At 39.2% G+C, this 25,330-nt stretch overlaps 1 protein-coding gene and 1 long non-coding RNA gene across 3 annotated transcripts in view; one reads left to right on the forward strand and one right to left on the reverse strand.

Moving 5' to 3' along the window:
- Nucleotides 1-5,840: 5,840 nt before the first annotated feature.
- GABRB1 (gamma-aminobutyric acid type A receptor subunit beta1) overlaps nt 5,841-25,330 on the reverse strand; it is a 380,009-nt gene continuing 360,519 nt past the window's right edge. The window contains exons 8-9 of one of the 2 annotated variants that reach the window (XM_042936466.1): nt 23,245-23,483; nt 5,841-6,218 (exon numbers count right to left, since the gene is read on the reverse strand). In XM_042936466.1, coding sequence (XP_042792400.1) covers nt 5,868-6,218; nt 23,245-23,483 — 590 coding nt within the window. In that variant the 3' untranslated portion in view covers nt 5,841-5,867. Of the gene's footprint in view, nt 6,219-23,238; nt 23,484-25,330 lie in introns of both variants that reach the window. The other variant, XM_042936464.1, reaches the window with a different exon arrangement.
- Nucleotides 10,313-23,380, forward strand: LOC122218265. The gene is made up of 3 exons (XR_006201962.1): nt 10,313-10,454; nt 10,585-10,632; nt 23,298-23,380. It is a non-coding gene; the product is annotated as an uncharacterized LOC122218265 (long non-coding RNA).

Consider the following 25,330-nt stretch of genomic DNA (forward strand, 5'->3'; position numbering starts at 1 on the left):
GGTAATCTGTTTTACACGGCCACACGCACACAATGCACACACATAACACATTTTAATGATTTTCACCTATAAAAAAGTTATATTGGAAAATGTCCCCCCTTTTCTGTTTCTCTTCGAAAGGAAACCCAGGGAGAGATGAAAGCCAGACAGCAATACTGATTGCTTTTATTCATCCTTTGGCTTCTAACGTGAGCTGTTTTAAGCAAGTGAATCTGTGACCCTGTGTACCTAAGGCAAATGCATCATGTTATTTGGCCTCTCTTTTTATTGATTTATGTTTCTATTGTCTTCAGAACAGGAGATGCAGGTAGAATCATTCATGAGAATGGTTTTATTTCCAGCTGGTTAAAAAATATACTTATTTCCCCCACACTGAATTCCTACTGAAGTCTGTGATGAGTGCTGGTTGCTCCAGGACCTGCAAGGTCTCTAGGGGCCAGTCAGGAATGACCGTGAGACCCTTAATATACCAAAGACTTTTTGATTAGGAAAAACGAAACAAAACAAACAACTGTTAGGCCTCTACAGTTGAAATAAGGAAGTTCTTGCTATCAGAGAGGTAAAAATAAACTCAAAACTCTTTATCCTTACCCTTCTAGGAACTTAGCATTTTCTGGTTTGCAATTCTTCTATTAAAAAGGATTTCCTTGCAAACGTTGCTTGTGAAATTACAACCTTTAACAATTAGGTTTCTGTCAGTTTAGTTGATTTCAGTTATATAGAAAAAGCATGATTCACGTAAAAGCACAATGGGTTCTAGACCTAGAAATTGACTAACCTTGTTAGTTCCATCGCTGGTGGACACTGATTGGGACATTTTGGAGCCAGAATAAGTCTCCAAGCACATAGAATCTTTACACAAAAAACTCTGCCTTGCTAAATTCCTAACTCCAAGAAAGATGCTGTGTACCCTAAAATGTTACTAAGAAACCAATCTATGTCCCAGCTTGCTAGGCTATTCCAAATTTCTGCAGACACTATCACCATCTCTGGGACTGCCAGCTTGCATGGAAACACATGTTATGGCTGAATATCCCACCATTCTGAAGTCTTTTTCAAGAATACTAGGACTTGGGAGACATACATATGAAAATATTTAATCACCAGATTCTAAGTTTAACTAGCACATATCAAACACATCCCGGACTCCCAGTTGAAAAATACTTGCTTTAATTACCAATATTTCTCTTTACCTTTTAGAAATGTGACATGGTTACTTCTGAATCTTTGCAGGATGAATCGGCCAGTTGGTGTTATCAGTGTCATTCACTGTCTCTTCCTTTTTTCCTTCCCATCATTTGGACATTTCACTGTTTGTTTACCCTGGTCAAACCCATCCATTCACTTCCTGTCTTATTCAAAGTTCTGGGAAACATCGTGGAAGGAAAAAAGGTAGAAACTAAAGCTATTGGTGCAAATGATGCTTTGGATTGCCTGTGGATTTTGAACATCCCTTCCATTCCTGACCCCTCAACAAGCATGGATGATTTGGTATTTCACTATATGAGTAGCCACGAATGACTGATAGAAACACCCCTGATTTTTCATGATACAGTTCCTGTCTCTGCTGGTGTGCCGTCCCTAAGCCCCAAGGGAGTACAGCTTTCTCCTCAGCTACCTTTCTATGGGGGTGGGGCATGAGGCAGAGTGACGCAACTGCGCACGCACAATGGCAGAGAGAGAGCAAGAGCTAAAAAGATTCTGGTTTGGGCCCACATCACTAGTTGCTTCACTTCGTGAATAAAAGCAAGTGCCTCATAAGCTTACGTTATTTACAATGCTCGGATTGTTCAAACATCCACCCAAAGCCGAGGACCACCACACAACAAGGAACAATTCAATGAACTATGTACAGAATTTACAAGGAAGTTTACATAATATTCTACATTCCGTTAACAAGTTTACCTTTGTTTGCTTTCCTGAAACTGAGATATTTGTTCGTTTTTCTGTCTTTTTCATCCCAGTAATTGCTGATTGAACCAACACGAACAAACGCTTGCACATTCCTTTTTCCTCCCTCCTGGGATATAGGATTACATTTAGTTTAGGAAAAAAAAAAAAAAAAAGTGGCACATCACCCTTTGGTGAGATACTATTCAAAACTGTCCATATGAGAATTCGTGGAGGTCCTTTCCTTCTAGCATGATAAATATATTTTGCTTGTTTGTTTGTTTAACTTGGCGAATTTCAATTGAGCTCTTTCTTAAAGAAGTATTCGTGAAGGAGTCAACTGATTTTGGAAAGATGGCATTTACTCAACATTTCTGTAGATTGTACATAATGTTTGTTGGCTATCCTTGGATCCATAAACCAAACTTTATTCTCTGCACCACATTTTTCTCTTTGCATTTTCAAGATCTTTCATTGATTGTAATGCACAATAAAGATGGTATATATGATATGAAAACACATATCATTTAATCAGCAGAATTACCAACCAGTCTGCTGTTCCTGTTTGGCAATATAGAGGATTGAGGCAATAATCCTGGATAATTTAAGCCAAAAATGTGTCTTTATCTGGGTCTGCCTCACAAAGCTGGTAAGCGTAACACACGTGTCACCTCTATTTTAAGCCAAGGAACATGAGTAGAAAAAAATGTGTAGTCGTCATTGTCAAATGAAAGATGAGGTTCTGCTGGGTCTACACAGGTTAAATATATGACACAGTTTATGAACTGTGAACATGGGGTCCCCTGAACATGACTGTGGCAAAGGAGAGTGAGTCTGTGCAATTTTCTGTCTCTGCTGCCACTTCAGTAATGCAGGAGATTATGGCTATTTTCATGGCAAAGATAAAACAACCCAGTAATAGCAGGAGAGTAACCCCTCGATAATGTACTGATCTGAATCTTTCAGAAGTGGGGACCGGTTTGAGGGCACTTAGGAATGTCTAACAATTTTTATGTATTATGTACATCATTTAGAGCAAGACAAGGGAGAGAGGCAGAGAAGGAAGCAGTTTTTTTTCCCTGCACTGTTAAGCCTGGAGGGAGTTTGGGTGGGGGCCACAGAGGAGGGGATTTGGCTGAGAAGTGTCCTAAAGAAGGAAGTGGGGACAAAGGTCATTAACCAGAAATACATCAGCTTCTCCATTTTTCAGGCTACCATTACCTCTAAGTCAGAGCTATTAACAGAATTTGCACAATCCTGTGGCTGTGCCCTCTCTAAGCCTACGAAGACATACAATGATACCATTTTGTGCCTGATGGTAGATTCAGGCTTACTAATTTTGCAATTTACAAAGGCTAAGATATAAGATTTAAAAATGTTCTATTTTTTCTCAGAGATGCTTTACATCTGAACTACAAGCATCAAATTCTTTAGACTTTTAAGGCAAGATAAAAAAATTAGTAAAGATATAAATTACCTCAATCCTTTCCAAGGAGAATGATCTAAACAGGTGAATAAAGAAAAATTGTTTTGTTAAGGAACATAGATCATAGATACTTCCTTTCTAATTTAGCATTTCATCCTTAAAAGCTTTTTAAAAAACTTTGACATCAGATGATTCATTCCTGTTGAGCATCAGCCCAAAGTCTACCTTCCTGTGTTTAAAATACACAGTATTTCCTGAGTGGTCATTGGGAATATTAACCTTACAGTCACCAGCATGGGCACCTTCCATTCTATTTGGGCATTTCATGATGGCAAAGCCTCTTTCCATGCCAAGAAGTAGTCAGTTTCAAAATGGATCCCTTCATCCCCAGAGGCTGGAGATTTCCTTGACCATGGAACTGTGATTATGCAATTGAAAATCTAAATGAGAATTTGGCCCCCATACCCTACTAATTGGTTATGAAACCATTGAGATAATTTTTCCAGTAAAAGCACAGTTTTTATATTCTTACTAACGTATATTGTCTTTGGCTATAACCATTCATTTATTTTAGGTTTCTCTTTTCTTTTTGCTTTCTAAAAAGAGTATCTCAAAACTCTGTCCCCTTGGGCTCATCAGCAGGAATTTGGCCTTATCTTTCCAATTAAGACTATAATTTCTAGCAGCTGATGCTACTGTCGACACGGACCCTCATCACAGCCTTAGGGAGAAAGCCAGATCATCAAATGATGCAATCGTCCTTATTATTACCTAAACCCATATTTGACAGCGAGGGGTCAGATCCCCAATTGCCTCCATCACTGGTTGGTTGTTTTAGGGTTTCGCTCAACCTTGTGAATGAACATACAGAATTCTTAAGATACTCAGGGTGAAAAAAAATTAATGAGGCTTTCATGACATAAAATGGGATAAACCTCAACTGTAGCTGGTTAGATGTGTTTAGAATTGTGTGTTGGGCTACTGAGGGATGCCCCTTCTATGACGATCATGACCACAGTAATCCGTGAGCAGAGATAAGGCAGAGCAGTAATGACTGCTGATTAATGATTAATGAGTGCAGATGTGTTCTATGCTTTAGGGGCTGGTATAAATGTTTGAAGGCCCAGTGATTTTGTCACGGTTGTTGTTGATATCTGTGGTTTTCCTATTTTGAGATTTTTCTTTAAAAAGGTAATCTGGCCTCAGATGAGAGTGACAGCAAAATGGGTGTATGTGCATTTCCGGAAGCATTCATTTCCTACTTTGGAATGCAGAGCTCAGAGAGGTGAGCGCTAAGGTTATTAGCCGGGGCCTGTGCAACAAGGCCTGTCACCATTAGGTGCTCTCTGGAAGGCTAAGAAATATATACTATTTGATTTAAGATTTGGCAGTTTAGGTAACTGCCCAGGCACCCTTTTCACAGCACATAAGTCTTGCCTTCCTCGTGGAAAGGGCAATGTGTTTTACACGCAAAAAATGCTCACCAGCCCATTATTAAAGCCCTCCTCCCCCATTCCCTTCCTCTCACTCTCTCTGGAGCAGGAACTAAGGAGATGTGAAGGCATGGCTTCAGGGCACAGAGGCAAGTGATTCCAGGGTAATAAAATGAGTTCAGGGCTGCTCATTTGAGATAGTCCGTTAAATAAATCTCCATTGCCCTGAGACTCCTTATTCTCAACAAGAAGAGAGAAATGTTCTCAATGGCCACCAGGATGGATTTGAGTGTTAATTTTAAATCTGCCTGCAAGTCTGAGAAAGAAGCGGGTTTTTTGTTTGTTTGTTTGTTTTGTTCTGTTGTTGTTTTTCAGAATATCCAGCTTAATGGTGAGGTGAAGATGGCAGGTTTGGTTTGCACAACCTCCATCAGCCCTTGTCAATCCCTCCCTCCTCGCCAGTGGAGCTGGGACCCCTTCTGCAAGGGCGCTGGGGGGCTTGAGGCTGGAGGGGAGACTTCCTTCCTCTTCTAGGCTCCTCTTATCCCCCCTTCTTCCTGGAAATCTGTAACTTGTCAATGGCTTTGTTTTTTCTTCTGAGATCCTGGAAATTGTGTTGGTTTTTTTGTTTTTTGTTTTTTGTTTTTTGTTTTGGCAGCATGAGATTGTTACAGTTTACCAGGAAGCAGTGCCCGCGGAGAGCTAGGTCCTGTTTTCCTTCTCATTTTAAAAAATAGATCAAAAAAATCCAGGGCCAAAAGATAGGACTGCTAAAGATCTACCTATATAACTTCTCTCTTTGTGTGTGTTTGTTCTTTTTTTGTAAACACGGCAATTAATAGAGCTCTGACAGAGCTGATAACCTGGACCACAGTAGACTGGAAAAAAATATAGAGTTTTCTTTGTGGCGTGTGTGTGTGTGTGTGTGTGTGTGTGTGTGTGTGTGTTGTTTTTGGAAGTAAACATGGTGCAGTAATAAAATTGATATGCAAGACCTCAAACCAATCGGATGGCTGAATCTCTTACCTCAAAAAAGCACAGCAGTGGCGCTGCGGGGGGCCTGTGGGGTCAAAAATCAAAAGAGGAAAGTAGTCGTTTACGAACCCTTAGGACAGACCTTAGTGTACATAGTAAAGCCAATAAACGACGTTAAAAAGAGAAAAGGTGATGGGGAAGAACATTCGGGACCACTTGTCTATGGAGTTCACATCAGTCAAGTCGGGGATCTTGACTTTGAGCTGCGAGGCGCGCCTGCGGATGCGCCCCTTGCTGTGCGCGCCGTGCCGCTCGAGCGCGCGCCCGTACGCCTCCCCGCGGCTGCTCAGGGGCTTGCGGTACTGGATGCTGGCGCTGTCGTACGAGTACATGCTGCTGGCCTTGGGCTCGCTCACGCCCGTGAGCACTTCCGAGCCGCTCGTCTCGTTCTTGATCTCCAGGGTGCTGAGGAGGATGTTGCCGTGGACGTCCACCTGACGGGAAAGGACACGCTCAGGCCCAACTGCCGGGGCACGGTCTGTGCTCGTGACCCTGTAACTGATGACACCGCAGCCCACTCTTTAAAGACTGTCGCTGGACGTCCGGCTCTGCGTGCCTCCTGCAACCGGATCTAGCATCTATGTATCTATCCTTGGCTGTTTACCTAAACTACCGCTGTCTAATCCATCATCTGTCTGTGTCTGTTTGTGTATGTATCTAGTCCATCACCCGTCTATATCCGTCTCTGTCTCATCCGTCATCTAGCTGTCTAATCTGTCTGCCTATTTAATCCACCATCTTTTTGTCTGGCTAATTCTACCACCTACCTAATCCTATCTATATCTTTCTATCTAATCCTTCATCTATCCGTCTACCACTTATCTAGTCTCCTTATCCAAACTGCCACCTATTTATCTATCATCTATTTCTTTATTTATCGTCTATCTAATTACCATCTGTCTAATCTACCGTCTATATAATCTACAATCATCTATCAATCCATACATCATTTTTATGTATATGTATATGGCATTTTTTCGTGTTACAAAAGTGGCACATGGAAATATGTAAAACTAGAAACAAACAGGAAACAAACAAATAAGAAATAGAAATTTGTAATTTCACTCTTAGAGTTCATTATTTTTAGTATCCTGCTAGCCGCCTTCTGTTTTTTCTACTTACAAACGTGGACTCACCTGGTATGTTTTGGTCTACAATACACTTTGTCACTTAATAGTGTAGCATGGTCCTATTTCCATGTTAATAATTATTCCTCTGTGATATCACTTATTAACAGCTTATATGGATAGAGCATAACTGGGTTGATCTATTGTGAGACGTGAAGGCTTGTTTTACTTTTGCGGTATTATATAAACAAGGGACATCTTTTACGTAAATCTTTGTCCATCTCCCCAATTATTTCCTCAGGCTAAATTGCCAAAAGTAGGATTCAGGGCTCAAAAGGATATGACTAGCTGTACTTTGACTTTTGCGTCTCCCCCATTATTTCTTGTTGCTTCGTGCCGTTCCAGTAGTACCTATCTCAGATTTCCTGGTTTTTGTCTGTGCTATGCCCACACACATTTACGGAACTCCATACGTGAGCACATTTGGCCTATAAAGTGGCTTTGTTTAACTTCAAGCTGATGCACTTTGCAAACTGATTTACCTTGAGAGGACATGCTCATTCATACAAAGGAGTTTGAAATACTTCCAAGGGCAGTACAGGCAGCTGTGTTTAACTCCAGTGTTATTAACACAAGTGCCTGAGTTACAGTAAGTGGTCTATAAATGCTTTCAAATGAAATTAATCTCAGTAAACACTTTTGAGTGTCAAAGGTATAGGTAAGGAGACAAAAAAAAATGGGTAACAAAGAAAGACAGAGTAAAGTGTAGGAGGAGGCAAAGACAGACAAGGAAGGAAAATAGAAGGAAAGGTGCAGAGAGTGGTGGGGTGTGAGGCTGGTACATCACAGATGAGAGAACTAAGATTTATTGAGTGTCCACCCAAAGCCTAGCATTATGGTAGCTGCTTTGTATACCTTGTTTATCACTTGCAACAGGAAACTGCCTCAAGTTTACTCCACTGGGAGAGCTGAGATTACAACCTGTGTCTTGTCTGTTTCAAAGCTTATGTGCTTTTTACTGAGAAAGGACCGCTTCATAGTCCTTGGCCTTCACCACATCCCGCAGTGAACTTAATGATGCATTTGATAGCTTTAAGCTCAGAGGTAGTTGGAGAGAGAGAGAGAGAGAGAGAGAGAGAGAGAGAGAGAGAGAGACTCAATCTAGCCTCTCCCTCCACTCCCATCAATCATTTCTTTCTGTAAAGTATTTGGCTCTAGCCTAATTGAGCTACCTATTATGCCCTCACTGGCACCTTTACTGGCTTATTTATTCGGGGAGTTATTATTAATTTTGTTGTTAAAAACTACTCTTTATTGAATCCTACTACATAATTTATCTCACTTATTTCTTATAACAACCCTATGGAATATATAATATTATTCTAGTTCAACAGATAGGGAAATAGACCCAGAGAGCTTAATGGCCTGCAATTAAACAAGGAATAAGTGCCTAATATGGGATTAAAATACAGGATATTCTTTGTCTCAAATATAATTTTCCCTCCTGTTTGCGTGTTAATCAATGTATTTTCTTTAAGGCTCAATTTAATCCTAATCCTTGTGTGTACCTGTGTACCTTCCCTGATTATAGTAACTTCAAAAATCAACTTCCTCTCCCTCTCTCAGGAAAGCATTGTTGAGTACTTACTCTGTGCCAGGCACAGTGCAAGGTGTCAGGTGTGTGTGTGTGTGTGCATGTGTGTATGTCTATAGATGAAAAGTCATGCATATGAAAGTTTACATTATGAAAGAGGATGGTGGGGTTGAAGTGACATGGAACAAAGTGTTGAATCCATTAGAAAAGGGACTAGAACCTTAGAAGATAATCATGGTGTCCATAATTCTGTTAGGTACTATGGTGTTTCAGTCAAGAGTATCATAAAACATGGATTTTGTCCTTGAGATAATAATCTCCTTTGAGGGGTGCCCGGGTGGTTCAGTCAGTTAAGCATCTGACTCTTGATTTCGGCTCAGGTCATGATCTCACAGTTTCGTGAGTTTGAGCCCTGCGTCCGACCCTGTGCTGACAGGATGGAGCCTGCTTGGGATTCTCCCTCTCTTTCTGTCCCTCCCCCACTTGTACTTTCTCTCTCTCAAAATAAATAAACTTAAAAAAAAGTCTCCTGAGAGATACAAGAGTATCTTGTAATACAAGATAAAATATACAAGAGTAAGTTATACGAGAGTAAGATATAATTTTGGGAGTGATAAATGGTACAGTATAGACCATGATTAGGGGTTCATAAAAGTCTGAAGGTCAAGGAAGGCTTCATGAAGGAGATGCAACTTATACTAGGCCTTAAAGACAGAACAAAGGATTGAGAGGTGAAAACTGTATTCTCATCCTGGGTTTGTTATTAAATCCATTTCTTCATCTATAAATAAAAGGTTTTCACTAGGTAATCTCAAGGGTTTGCTTCTGATTTTTGGCAGTCTTTGATTACAAATAATATTCCAGGCAGAAGACACAGCATACTAAAAACCAAACCAAACAAAGAAAACTTATAAAATTGAATCACTTCTTCTGTACTGTATGCATCATTAAGTTCCATTATTATGAAATCTCCCTAAGTAAACAAGTTGCTAGAATTTAGAATCTGCCAGTGAAACATAGAGATGCTCCTCATTAAACAGAGGTCATGCAAAACTACATTTTATTAAGATATTTTGGTTAACTTTGGTACAGATTCTAATGCACCTATAAATTGCATGATGCTTATTTACTGGTTTGTTCAAATCCCTCAAAATATTTTGTCATTGGGCTAGAAATCAGAGCTGTAAGTGATTTGACATATAAAGTAATGAATCTGGTTCTATAACTACCCATGAAAGCTGACTGCATTACTGTATAGTTGAATCAACATTACTGTGTCCCTTATTAGGAAAATTTAAGAGGTTTCATATAACGCTTATGACCTATCTCTAGTCTTTCTCCTACACAGTCTAGAACTTATCCTAAAAGCCAGTGTTACAGACTGTGTGTGTGTGTGTGTGTGTGTGTGTGTGTGTGTGTGTGTGATAGGTGCTTGTGCATTTCTCCTGAAGTGCATTTTCATTCCCTACCTTTTAAGCTTTTTGCTTCTCGGTAAAGTGATTATGTGGTCAGAATACCACTGGTGACACCAGCAGGTTTCTGGTTGGCTCTGGCCTAACCCCTGTCCTTTGGAGAAGAGTGGCTTTCCTTTTACCTCAACAGTATAAAAACACTCAAGGTATCTTTATATCCACAGCTGGCACAGCTTTCCAAAAATAATGTCCAGCGGGAAAGTGGTCTTTTCACATCCTCAGAAACAATAAGGAGCCATGTCATAGATCACCTCAACATTTGCAATGGTTAAATGCTGCCTAGTTAATAAGAGATCAGATCAACATCTGCATTGGGCATGGTCTAAGCATCAAGGATTTTTAAACCTTGAAACAGAAGGAAGTGAGGCAAATGAAAATGTCATTACAGTGGATTTCCAGGGCATATACAGACAGATTTCCTAAAGCATTCATTGCTAATGTTGAAATAGCTGTTCGTTTGGATAATCACTCCTCATGCCTCATGATGCCATAAAGGAAGAGACTTTCCACTCCAGTCCCTGGGAAAGAAACTAAGGGGTCAATACTTCCAGCTTATTTTCCCTTTCTCCTCTCCCACTGCTCCCCACTGGGCATATTTGGGAGAAGGAGGCAGGCATACTTGGCTCCTTGTCTTCTGAATATTGTTCCCCTTCTGATCTGCTTGCAGAGAAGGTACAGTCCAGTTAGGGATGTGCGTGTTGAACTTGCTGCATTGGTGAGTAAGGCCTGTAATTGTCAGGTGGTTCCAGTGATTGGGGAGATAAACCTAATAGTGGGGTGAATTACTTACTGCATTATATTAACTATATATTCCTCAGACCAACATCACTGATTTTTTTTAAGTTTAGATCTATCATTAAGCCTAAACTTAGAGCAAATGAATAAAGTCATAATTAAGACTTCAGGAGGACCGGGGCGCCTGGGTGGCTCAGTCGGTTGAGTGTCTGACTTCAGCTCAGGTCATGATTGTAACTTAGAAATTCTGCCTGAACTTCCAGCCTGCCCTGCAGATTTCACACACAAGTGTATGAGCTAAGTCCTTAAAATAAAGTCTGTTCTGTTCCTATTGGTTCTGTTTCTCTGGAGAACTCTGGCTGATAGAAAGGGTATGACAAAAATCATGAGAGTTGTTTTTAAATGACTCAAGTCCGGAACACATTGATGTGATGGCTGTATTTCTTCCCTCAATAGAACCCTGAGCAAATGTACAAATTCATATTCTAGCTTGGGGCTAGCCTTTCTCCCACCCTTTCCAACTCACTCCCTCTCTCCTCTCATTCCCAACATACGCAAACAGTGCCGTAGGCTGTGAAAAATGTTCCCACTCACTGAATCGAACTGTTCTGGATATTTTCAATATGTAAATAGAGCAGAACTCATTGCAGTGTAATTGGAATAAAATATAATCTTGTTTCCAGTGGCAGTTTTAAAGCCCTGTTGAGAAATACCTTCCGGGCTCAATCTACTTTGCAAACAGGAAGTTATTTCCTTCTTGCTAGCTAATTCAATCGGATTCACATTTACTGAGTGGTTCTGAAGTACAGTGCAGGAAGCCAAGTGAAGTGGTGCTCGCCACATAAGGAGCTGCCTTCCAGAAGCCTACAGTCTATTTAACTGAGTTTGTCCAGTGCGAATGGCTGCCTTCACCTGTAGGGAGCAGAGAGCCACATAGCCACATGTCACGTCTGCCCATCCTGCTCCTAGAATGTACCACATCCGGGCTGTTGCTGTCAGTCATTAGCTCTCACCAGGGCTGTGCTGAACGCCAATTCCCTAGGTCTCAAATTCCTGAAACCTTTTGGTTTAGGGGGTGGGGTGGGGGGTGGGGTGTGTGGGGGTGGAAATAGGAGGCTTTGCTGGAGGTGATTTGCATGTCTCTTTGCAAACTTCCTGACAACTTGTTTCAAGACGCTATAGAAGGTTGAGTACAAACCTACATAAATCTAAACAAATCCACACTCTGTTATTTAAGAAATAGAAATGGAAGAATGACAAATGAAACAACTGGCAATTTTCCAGCGTGTTACTCAGGTAGATAAATTTATCCTGGACCCCTTTCTTTGCCTTCTTTCTCCCATACATTGGTATGGGCAGATCCTAATGGCTTTACTTTTGAATAAATCTTGATTCTGACCAGCTTTCCCCCACCATCATGTCTTGCTGCATAATTGGTCTTCCTCTTTCCAGGAAGGAACTCTGGTCTTTTCTCTACATAGCAGCTGGAGTGACGCTTAAAAAATGTAAAACAGACCAATGTCTCCTCTGTTTAAATCAAATGACTTCCTAAGACATAGAATAAAATCCAGATTTCTCATCCAAATCCACAGAGTACCATGTGATTTAGCTCCTACAAGGACCTCTGCCCTCACTCTGCCCCTTGAGCTCTCTGCTCCAGCCACACTTGTCATTTGTTGACTGTCTCCCCTGATGCTCCTAAGTCCTCAGGACATTGTCAACTGCTGTTCCTCTCTCTTGGAATGATCTTGCTCAGATGGTTACCTGACTAGCTCCTCACCATTTTCTTCACCATAATTATCATCATCTGCCATTATAGCGTATATTTATTTACACACTTGTTTTATTTTATTATTATTATTTTTAATGTTTATTTTTGAGAGAGAGACAGAGAGAGCACAAATGGCAGAGGAGCAGAGAGAGGGACACAGAATCCAAAGCAGGCTCCAGGTTCTGAGCTGTCAGCACAGAGCCCCACGCGGGGCTGGAACCCAGGAACCATGAGATCATGACCTGAGCTGAAGTCAGACACAATTGGCTGAGCCACCCAGGTGCCCTTATTTACATATTTGTTAATTATTCAACTGAAATGTAAGCTCCAGGAGCACAGCTGCTCTGATGTTACTGTGTTTTTCATCACTGTATATCCCCCTTGCTCTCCCAGAAAAGAGACTGATACTCCTAAGGAGGGGCTGAGTAAATGTCTATAGAATGAGGAACTCTGAAACTCTGACTTGGAGTCATCTCTCTAAGCTCTGTTTGAGTTTCAATGGCTAAGGGACACATAAGTGGCTAGACTCTCTAGAGTGGTGCTTCTCAGACATTATTGTGCATCTGAATCTATTGGGAAGCTTGTTAAAAACACAGGTTTGAGCTCATTTCATACTAGATTCAGGTCTTCCCAGTCTGCATTTTACACAAGCATTCCAAGGGTCCTAGCTGATTTTGGTGTACCTAAAATGCACAAAGTGGTTAGCTTATTTCAGAGAGCTAAGAATTAATTACACATATGCACTGTTCAAGCCTGAGATACGTGACATGAAGGTTAGGGAGTAATTTCTTAAGTTGATGTTAGTGGGAATTTATTGAGCTTTGAACAGAGAATGATAGAAACAAGAAACCAGAAACTATCTTATGCATAGGAGCATTTTATACATAGACTTAGGTAGACCCAATATGTGAGATGAGTGCTTTTTACAATTAAATATAAAATGCATTATAACCAGCAAATTCACTGAATTCTAAATGATGCAAATAAGGGTCAGTTTTCAGATTCATCTTCAGTGAATCCCCTTAAAAAGTCATCCAAAAACTCTTCAGTAATGTTTTGCTCTTCAGGAAAATAAAAAAGTGATTTTGGTCAAAGTAACCATTACTTTTTGGATGTTTGAAAAGGAGGTATTCAAAGTGTATGATGTCGGGGCACTTGGGTGGCCGAGTCGGTTAAGTGTCTGACTCTTGATTTCTGCTCAGGTCATGGTCTCAGGCTCCATGATGGACATGGAGCCTGCTTAAGGTTCTCTCTCCCTCTGCCCCTCTCCTAAGGTAATCAACAAAGCACTTCTACACTTTCTTCCTCCCCACTGGAGAATATCATGAAGTAACGGCAGAGTAGAGTTATCAATCACTTTAGATTCTAACATAGAGATTTCAGGAGAAGGAATTGCTGAGAAAAGAAAAGTATCAACACCGTTTGAAAGCAGTCTAGGGGCACCTGGGTGGCTCAGTTGGTTAAGCGTCTGACTCTTGATTGTGGCTCAGGTCATGATCTCACAGTTTGTGAGATCGAGCCTGGCATCAGACTCTGCTCTGACAGCACAGAGCCTGCTTGGGATTCTCTCTCTGCCTCTCTCTCTGCCCTTTCCCTGCTCATGCTCTCTCTCTCAAAAATAAAAAAACAAAACAAAACAACTTAAAAGAAAGCAATCTATTAATAGCACACATCTATTATTACCATCAACTGTCCCTAATCAAAATATATCTCCTTCATTAGGAAAGATTTATTATATATATATATATATATATATATATATATATATATATATATATATGTTTTAAATTTGGACAGGTACCAAACAGTTTTCACTGTAGGAGAGGCTTAAAAAAAAAAAAAAAAAAGAGAGAGGCTTAAATATTTTATTTTTGTAACAATAGAAATATAATAGAAAAAAAGTTTCCAATTATACATGAATTTAAAGAGCATTCTGCTTGGTTTTGTAATTAATTCATTAGTTCACTTATTGTTTTAAAAGTCATTTAAGTTCCTGATTTGTGCCGGGCTCTTTGGCAGGCATTGGAAAACCCAAAGTGGAAGATAAAGTGTTTGCATTCAAGTCCTACTCTGTTTTTCTTTACAGTGTATATTATTGCCTGGCATTATATGTGTGTTTGTGGGTGTCATGTTGATTGTGTGTGATGTATTTATATGTATAATGTTCATCTTTCTCTCCCATCCAAATGAAAGGTTTTTTTTTTTTTTTTTTATTCATTGCTGACTATACCTAGTGCATACAGAGTATTTTTATAGTATACCCTCATTAAATATTTGTTAAAGTTAAATATTAAATATTAAACAAAATTTGTTTATGTTTATTCATTTTTGAAAGACAGAGAGAGACAGAGCACAAGCAGGGGTGGGGCGGAGAGAGGGTGGGGGCGGACACAGAATCTGAAGCAGGCTCCAGGCTCTGAGCTGTCAGTACAGAGCCCGACGCGGGGCTCGAACTCACAAACCACGAGATCATGACCTCAGCTGAAGTCGGATGCTCAACCGACTGAGCCACCCAGGTGCCCCAATATTAAATATTTTTAAGTGACTTTTATTTTTTGAGAGAGAGAAAGAGAGAGTGCAAGTAAGGGAGGGGCAGAGGAAGAGGAAGAGAGAGAATCTTAAGCAGACTCCATGCTCAGCATGGGGCCTGACACTGGGCTCAATCTTACAACTGTGAGATCATGACCTGAGCCAAAATCAAGAATTGGACACTTAACTGACTGAGCCACCCAGGCACCCGTTAAATATTTTTTAAGTTTAAAAAAAAAACGGTAAGCATAGTGTGCAATGGAGAGCTCTAGGAGAAGCACCTGATGAGTGAGGGCAGACATCAGGCAAGAGGTGAATTTTGGGGAACAAGCCAAGCTAAGTTAGCAAAGAGTGAAACCATGGCAAATTTGGGAAAACTGTGAGTTGAACTTCTAGAGCAAAGTGTGTGTCGGTGAAGGGGAGAGGGAGGAGGAATGAGGCAGAAGAGGAAAGCAGCATGAGATCACAGTGGGTGCTGGATGTAGCATTAAAGATTCTTCTAGGCAGAGTCTAGGGTGAGTTTTGGTGGATGCCTATTGGTTTGGCCTGTCTGATTCCATTCCACCTTCTTCTGATAACATTACCTGACTTTCCTTGGTGCACGTGGTAGAAGTGGACCTACTTGCATCTTTAAGGCTCCAGGGACAGGCATGTGATGCAGACCTGTGCATTTATTGTTTCCCAACTTCCTAGTCAGAGAGATTGATTTCTGCGTGAGAATATGACTCAAGCTGATCCAGAAGACTCAATCCTAAGACTTTTTTTGTTGTAACTATTGGTGATAAGAAAGTACTTTTGGGTTAAGGTTGCAGAGCTTGGAACATATAAACTTCGGCGTTTTGGAACACCATGAAGGAAGGGTTTAATGAACGTAAAGCCATTATAAAGGAAAGCAGAGTTAACAGATGAAGAGAGATGCTTTCTGATGACAATGTTTAAATATATGGATATAGCCACATAGGAAATTAGAACCACTCATGGACCGTCTAGTTGTGTGTGCCAAAATATATCCCCCACCTTTTTCTTAAGCCTGTTAAGTGAATTTGATTTCTTCCTCATTTACAAAAGAATCCTAGATGTTTGGGTATAGAAGGAAATGAGAGGGAGAGAGGGAAGGAGGGAGGAGGGAGGCAGAGAGAGAGGAAGAGAGAGAGACAGAGGGAAAAAGAGCTGTTGAAGCATCTGGAGATTAGCTACATTAAGCCAAGACTAGAGAACAAAGCATGAACCGAGCCAGATTTGGGCACGGATTTAAGGGCTAAAGAAGTCCATGAATTGCTAACACAGGCTATCCACAGAAATCAAAGGTCCTGCCTGAATTTCTCCAGAATCCAAGATGCTAAGTCATAAAGGTTAAAATTTCATCAAAGGCTGAGAGAAGTGTCTTAGTTGGCCCGATGACAAGGCAGTGATGTGGGGTACGTCCTAGGCTCAAAGGCTAATGTAGGTATCCATCTGTTTCAAGCTAGTTTTAAGGAAAAGCTGTTGACTGTTAGGATGCCTGCTTTCACATGCATTATGGATCCTGGAATTAATCACAGTACAGAGCTGATTTCCATTTAGCAAGTTGTCTGAAAGTGTAGATGTCTAAAAGTGTCTGAAAATGTAGATAACACACCACAGAGAATAGGAATGAGAGGAAAGAGGACAGATTACAGCATCAATATCTGAATCTGAATGGAAATTCTATGTCTTAATTGTTGGGGTTGCAAGGTGTCCCGCATGACTTCAATGACTTCAAATCAGTACCTGACTATAGACTGCCCATGCGACCAATCCATCCTAGGTGGATCTATTTGCAAATGGGCAGGCATGTGGCCAACAGACACAACCACGTATATTCCAGGTTAGTGTAAAAGGGGCCCAGAAGTATCATACTTACAGCCTACTAGTACTGTGAAATCTATCTTTCAAAACTCTAAATACCATCTCTAGTTTCAAATGATGCCTGAGGGGTACATGAATCTACAGTCTTTATCACCTCAGAGGTTGAAACTCTCCTAATGTCTGGATTCAGGATCTGTACTCTTACAGAAAAGATGCTTCACTGCAGCTGGTGGTAATATAAATCAAGACAAAGCAAGCACTTCTAACTTCGGTACAAATGACCCTTGACATGACTGCCCAGCCAAGGCTATCAAGAGTAATGTGTAATAAATGAATGATGCCATGCTATGCTCTAGGGTACCAAGGCAAATATTAGGGTCCCTCAAATGAAAATTGTCTGGGACCACAGCACATGTATCATTTGAATTCAACTGTTTACAAGGATCTAAAAGGAAAGGGGAGGACCACCCAAACTTTTATATGAAAGGAAAAAATCTGATATTATTTTCTATTTTTTAAATTTCACCAGGGGATAGCATTTTTAAATACCACACAGGTTGCATTATTATCTTAACTGCTGGAGATAATACACTGAAAAGACGAAGTAATACACTTGCTTTGTTATTGAAGATTATATCTATCTGTTGTTATATGACACTGTGATTCGGAGAGAATAGCAGGGGTTGATACAAATCATGCTTTAGAAAATATTAAAAATCAAAGTGATAGAAACAGTAAGAGCAAAAACTGAAGTGGACTACAGTCTCTTTTTCTTACTTATTACGAATGTATATGAGTTTTATAAAACATGATGTAGCATTCAGGACCTTGGGTTATGGTAGCTAAGAACTCAACCTGAATGGAGAAGTCCTCTCTAAATTTATTCATTCGGCAAATACTTATTTGTTTTTTCCTCTGTTCTAGCCACTGATGAACAATAAACATAATAGACGAGGACCTTGATCCCAATCCTTGGGAAACTTATAGTTTAGTAGAGAGATAGACATTAAAAAAAAATTACTTAAGTAAACATATATTCACTATTGTGGTAAATCCTATGGTGGAAAAGCACAGAAAGCCATGAGAACACATAACAATGGGACAAAATACAATCCACCGTTGGGGGTGTCAGTTAAGCCTTCTTTGAGGTAGTAACATTTATGATAAGAACCAGTGTAATGGAAAAATTGAGAGATGGCCAATATTAACTTTAATTTCACTAACCCTTTCTTATGTTTTATAAAATCTGATGCTGATTCATCTAATGCATTTTTCTTTTTTTTAAATATATAGGCAATTTTTATTCAAAAGGATATATGTAATATATAATGGATATTCTTTCATCTATCTGAAAGGGGGGGGCAGGGGATCTGATTTATGCATTGCTTTGCTAAGGATGCAGTAATCTAAATAGAAAAATTGAAGTGTATGTAATCTTTTTAAAAAATTAATTTATTTAAATTGAAGTTAGTCAACATACATCATAGTATTGGCTTCAGGGGTAGAACCCAGTGATGCATCACTTACATATAATACCCAGTCTAATGAATTTTTCAATTCTATGATTTCCATTGGTTCTTTTTCAGTTTCAAGTCTTTTTTTGAAACTCCCCATCTCTACCTATATTAATCTGTTCCTATGGACATTATTTAAAAATTTTTCTTTTGAAATTATTGTAGATTCCTAGAAAGTTGCAAAGATAGCACAGAGAGCTCTCATGTACCCTTCACCCAGTTTCTCCTATTGACATCTTACTTAACTACTGTACAATATCACCCAGGAAAGTGACATTGGTATAAAGTATGTGTAGTTCTATGTAGTTTTATTACATGTGATGATTCACATAACCACCACTGCAAGCTACAGAATTATTCCACCACTAGTGCTACCTTGTGCTACCCCTTTCTAATTAATCACACTCAATCCCTCCACCCATCACTGACTCCTGGTAACCACTGGTCTGTTCTTTAATCTTTATAATTTTATTATTTCAGGTATATTATATAACTGGAATCAGACAATGTATAATCTTTTAAGATGGACTTTTTTCCCATTCATCATAATGCCTTGAGATCCATTCAAGTTGTTGTATGTATCAATAGTTCATTACTTTTTATTGGGCTGGTATTCCATGGTATGAACCTACCATGGTTTGTTTCACCATTTGCCTATTACAGGATATTTCAGCTCCTTTTAGTTTTGGGCTATTTTCTACGAACTTCTAAATATATTAATTACTGTTATTATTTTTAATTATTGTCCTTATCTTTTAAGCCAACATCTGAGACTTTTGCAGTTCTGTTTCTAGTGACTTTTCTCTTTTCTCTTTTTAAGTCTTTTCTCTTAAGTATGGGCATGTTTTCCTGCTTTTTTCTCATGTCTAGTGATTTTTTATTATATAGTAGCTGTTGATGCTGCTCTGTAGAGACTTTGGATTCTGTTATTTTCCCTAACAAATGTTGGGTTTTGTTTTAATAGGCAGTTAAGGGGCACCTGGGAGGCTTAGTTGGTTGAGTGTCCGACTCTTGATTTCGACTTAGGTCGTGATCTCAGAGTGGTTTGATCAAGTCCTGTTTTGGGCTCTGTGCTGACAGTGGAGCCTACTTAAGATTCTCTCTCTCTCTCTCTCTCTCTCTCTCTCTCTCTCTCTCTCTCTCTTCCTCTGTCCCTTTCCCTTGCTCTCTCTCTCTTTCCAAAATAAAAAAAAATTAATAGTAATAAAAGGCAGTTAAATTACTAATAGGTCACCTAGAATGGGTAGTGAGTGGGTTTTATGTGTAGTTACGGTGAATCTATTTTAATTTTTCCCTTAACTCAAGGAGAATCCCTTATTTTTGTTCTTTTTTTTTCAGTCTTTCAGCTGTTTCCCCCTTCCAGATTTCCTAGCATTTTATACTTTTGTAGTTCAGAGGTCAACCAAGGATTTGTGGGAAGTTTGTATTCAGGTTTTTTTTTTAAGCTTTCTTTTTTAAAAAAGAAATGTATATTTTTGAGAGAGGGGAGAGAGACACACAGACAGAGACAGAGTATGAGCAGGATAGGGACAGAGAGAGAGGGTGACACAAAATCTGAAGCAGGCTCCAGGCTCTGAGCTGTCAGTATAGAGCCCGATGAATGGCTCAAACTCACAGATCGGGAGATCATGACCTGAGCTGAAGTCAGATGCTTAACTGACTGAGCCACCCAGGCGCCCCAAATTCAGATTTTGCATTTCTCTTGTGACTCACTTCTTTCTAGGATTTCTTGAAACTCTGGAAGTATCAAACTCCATGTTCTGACTCATCAGACTGATAAAACAGCAGGTTTTTTGGCTGAAGTTCTGCAGACTGGGGAGTGGCCTCGGGACAAAGCTATATAAATACTGATTTAAGAGAATGTCATTCCCTTCATTTGAGGGTTGATTCTCCTTTAGTTTTTGTTTGTTTTCAGTTAGTCTCATGTCTTCAAGCAGATTTAAAATTTTTTTTTGCTCAGGAGGCACCTGAGTGGCTCAGTCGGTTGAGTGTCTGACTCTTGATTTTGGCTCAGGTCATGATCTCACAGAGATCAAGCCCCACCTTGGGCTCCATGCTGAGTGTGGAGGCTGCTTAAGATTCTTTCTCTCTCCCTCTGCCCCTTTCCCCTGCTCAAGCTGTCTCTCTCTCAAAAATATATATATATATTTTTTGCTCGGGGTTTATAATTTTTAATCCATAAGAGAGTTAGTCCAATATAAACTACTCTTTCATGTCTTAACATGATTTTTAAATTAATTTGGGCATGATTTTGTCTGTGTTTTTCTGAAAAGCATTTGTGAAGTTTCTAATCTAACTTTCCATGGATAAAAGCACATTTTTATCTTCTTTAAAAAATCCCTGGATGAGCACTGGGTGTTGTGTGGAAACCAATTTGACAATAAATTTCATAAGAAAAAAAAAAAACCCTGATAATTGAGGGATTTTTCTATCCTATCTACTGGAATTCAAATTTAAAACGTCAGTTCATCTGGCATAAAAAGTTCCTGATTTGAGATCCAGTGAAACCTTACTATGTTTGAGCCCAATGTTACTCAAACACAAAGATCAGTTAGATAGAAACATTTTACTTATTTATTAGTCACTAAGCCCTCTTGAGGGCAATATGTATTATACATCTAGATATGATGTGGCATACAAGGCTTTCATTTGGCCTTTATTTGTCCCTTAGCATCTTAGAAAAATTCTCTGATATCCTGGGGTGGAATCAAGGTAAATGACCAAAGAGTGTGGTTAAAGTTTGTTTTATGATGTTTTTAAATTATCTGAATGCATTGATTTCAGTTTGCTGAAGGTGTGACCTTTCCATTTAATTACCTTTCTAGAGAACACTGCTTTTCTAGCCAATTCAGAGGCCCTATTTTCTCCTTTACCTTTCCAAATTCTACTTATCTTTGACATCCATCCAGTCCATGGCTTCAGATTTTCCTACCAGTGAACCTATGCCACTTTATTTATGTAGGGCTTTCCCTCATGATATATCCGTTAATACACATTCCAAGCTATGCAGAGGCTTAGAAGGCAAGTGAGATGAGAGTGGGAACAGAAAAGAGGTGGCCTTAAAATCTGCTAACGTACTTTTAAAGCTAGTAGGTCAGAATCAGCCTTTTCCTTTCAGAAACACTCCTCAAGGTAGGTGCTGTCCTGTTTCATTTTATAACCTAATCACCTCATCTGAATATAATCTTCTTTCCCACAAAGATCAGAAGATTATTCAGGGCGAGTATCATGCTTCCTCCTAGAATCCAGCATAATATTTCACATAAGAGTGAAAATTTCCTGGGGCGCCTGGGTCGGTCAGTTGGTTAAGCTTCCAACTCTTGATTTCAGCTCAAGTCATGATCTCACGGTTCGTGAGATCGAGCCCTGCATCAGGCCAGAGATGACAGCATGGAGCCTGCTCGGGATTCTCTCCCTCTCTTTCTGCTGCTCCCTCACGCGTGCTCATCCTCTCTCTCTTTCTCTCTCTCTCTCTCTCTCAAAAAAATTAAACTTAAAAGAAGGAACTTTAAAAAAAGAGTAAAATATTATTTGAATGAGTTACTTTGAATTTTGACCATTTGGCTGAATCTGTTTGGTATTTTGCTTATAATTTTCTAATTACCTGACAGTGTTTGGTTTTGATATCCCACCAAAGAGCATGAAGATACATACACTGAAGATTTATAGTTTGGCTTCTGCCTGATTCTCCAGCCACCTCTAATACTACATATTCTCCCTCACTTGCTATGGACTTGCCACATTGGTGTCCTCTTAGTACTTTCATACCTCAAGCAATTCCTTCCTCCGAGCCACTGCACTGTCGTGTCCTCTGCCTCGAATGGGCATGGTGTGGTTAGTGCTTCTCATCACTTAGGTCTCAGATCAAATGGTCATGTCTCAGAGAGGTCTTCCTGATCTACCTTCCTTGTTCCCTTGAAGCTGATCCAAATCATTCTCTTACCCATCGCTCTGTTTTACTTTCTTCAGAATTTACTACAACCTGAAATTATCCTCTTAATCCGTGCTTACATGTTTATGGTCTGTCTTCCCACATTAGAGTCTAAACTCTATGAGAGCCAGCTTTGTCTCCTTCAGGGAAGTATCCCTAATGCTCAGAATGGTGGCTAAATGAGCGAATCTTTTGAGCTGTCACCCTGGGTGCCATCTTGAAAACAATTTATAGTGGATGCAGTATTTCAATGTTCACAATTTTAATTTGATTTCAGTGAAACATGGCATAGAAGTAGAGGCTAAAGAGATGTTCTTAAAGAATAAAGAAAGCACTAGTGAAAGCACAAGTCATAAGATCTACCAACGAAAAGCAAAAGAAAAATAGTGACAGTGTCTTACATCCAAGGGTAATAGCTAGCTAGCTATAATGCTAATGAGTACCTATCATGCTCCAGGTATTGTTACAAATATTAGACTTAAAAAAAAAACACCTTATTTAGTCCTTATAACAACTCTATAAGTATACATGATGACATTGAGAACAGAGACTAGATGAGAAGTTGTGTAGGTTGATATGTCTGGGGTTATAAAGCCAGTAAGTAGCAGAGCTGGGACTCAAACCCGAGCAGTTTAATTCCAGTCTGTGGTTGTAGCTACTGGGCCATATCTTTTCATTTCCACCGAGTACAGAACTGATTTATTTTAGTTGTCTCATTCATTTATCAAGCAAATCTGGCATTATTCTTCTGTCTATAGTTTTACAACTATTTGGTTTAGAATAAAGAATAATGGATTTAGGGTTGAGTTTTAGGTCCAGGTATATTACTAACCTATGGTAACTTCAACCTAACTTCTTCAATCCCCAATTCTCAAATATGTAAAAGGGAGGTGTGTTTGAGCCATATTAAAGATAAACTAATATACTTTTTTTTTCCCCCTGTTATGGGGGCCCTGAGCACCATGCTGCTGATACATTTTGGAAGAATATTGTAAGGAATATTTAATATGTTACCTGAACTTTATTCATCTCCAGTTTGTTCTTCTCATTGGCACTCTGGTCTTGTTTGCTAGCTCCCTTTTTCTGAGGGCCTTTTCCAAAGAAGATGTAATTTACAAAGGCATATTCCAGGAGAGCCAGGAACACAAACACAAAGCAACCCATCAGGTAAATATCAATCGCTTTGACATAAGGGATCTTCGGCAAAGTCTCCCTGAGGTGAGTGCTGATGGTTGTCATTGTCAGCACGGTGGTGATTCCTATGAAACAGAAAGACACATCTTAGCTGAACGCACTTGTTAAGCTGCCCTTGAAAGACTAAGACAGATGCTATTTCCTTATTGGTGTCCCAGAATGATGGCAGCAATGTGATAAACCACTAGGCAAAAGGAGCAGATATTTGGAAGGACAAAGCTTCAGACTCCCCATACAGGCCATGAACAAATCGTAAAACAGGATGTACCATTAATGGAGGGTTGGAAACCATTTTTTAAAAAATAATACACATAGAAGAAAGAAAAACAAATGGGCCTGCATATCAAAATCCCATTGATATGCTCACTGTTCCTACTAAATCTGTCCTTGTGACACTAACGCCCACAACAGCCACTACCAAAATGAAAGTTGGTAACCATCGTGAGGAGACCTACTTCATTCCATAAGTCTATAATATATACAAGGTCAGTATTACACGTTAAAATAGTAATGCATCATTCATAGTGAAACAACACTAAAAGAAGATATACGTAAGAAAGTTCGCGATTTGCATCAAACATTTGATTTATGTATTTTTTAAATAAAACCTTGTTGCTTTGATTTTTCAAATATTACCTCTGGTTCTTGATTCCAGAGCTTAGAATGAATTAGTTCCCTAGAGTCAAGAGAAGATTTCCTGAAAAATTCAACTTGGATTTGTTAAAGAAGGTTAAGACTGTAAACTCTTAAAAGGAAAATTATGTTTTGTCTATTTTGTTAAGCACAAGCTTTCTTAACCATATAATCTTTGCATGAGTGTAATAAATATTTGGTGTTGATGATGGCAATGATGAAATGTAATTGGGAAAAACAAAACTGAAGAGGAAATTGGAATCTTACATAGATAATTTGTGCTATAATACTAATATTACATATTTATATAGCATATTACAGTTTTATTTTATTTTTTAAGTTTGTTTATTTATTTTTGAGAGAGAGAGAGAGACTGGGTTAGGGACAGAGAGAGAGAGAGAGACAGGGAGAGAGAAAGAATCCCAGGCAGGCTCCAACATGGGGCTTGATCTCACGAATAGTGAAATCATGACCTGAGCCAAAATCAAGAGTCCGATGCTTAACTGACTGAGCCACCCAGGTGCCCCAATATTACAGTTTAAACACAGTTATGAATTATCTTATATGACTGCCATAACAGCTTGCTGAGTATGATAAGGCAGCTTTATGATTTCTGTTTTATAGATGCATAAACAGAAATTCTGAGATTAGTTATTTTCCATAGATCACCCAGCTAGGGGCAAAAAAGCAAGGAAGTGTTAAACAAAAGGCACTTAAAATGAAAACAGAAAGATGAGAAGATAAAACTTGAAACTTGATGACAGTCCTTAAAAATAAAGACAGGAAATGTTAAAATGGGTGTTAAAAACAAAGGACATCCGGCAAAGAGAATAGAAGGTAGAAACTGAAAAGGGGGAACAATAGTTTAGCACTCATTTGCCCATGAGATTATTCTGGATAAATTCCCTGATTTGACTATTCAACTTTAAGAGAACAGATAAAATAGGATGTCGGAGTTAGCATATAAAAAGTTAAAATGGTTCAGATCAGTGATGAATTCAAAAGTGCTGCACTGATCTGAAATGCCATCATGAACTTATTTCTTTGAATAAAATTTTAAAGTTCACCCAATATAATTCTAGCTAATATCCTCAGCAGAAATAAACAGTTCATTTACAAATCCACTAATTACTTTTTGGTTTCTACTCGTTGATTTAAATTTTTAAGCAAGAAGGGTTAGTAAACAAATGCCTTTTTTACTTAGTTAAGTTTTAAAATGTCACAGATTTTACATTTCAAAGAGAAGATTAAGTCAGCATTTTATGTGCTAACATCTTTA

The sequence above is a fragment of the Panthera leo genome, chromosome B1 (genome assembly GCF_018350215.1).
Source record: "Panthera leo isolate Ple1 chromosome B1, P.leo_Ple1_pat1.1, whole genome shotgun sequence".
Taxonomy (NCBI): Eukaryota; Metazoa; Chordata; class Mammalia; order Carnivora; family Felidae; genus Panthera; species Panthera leo.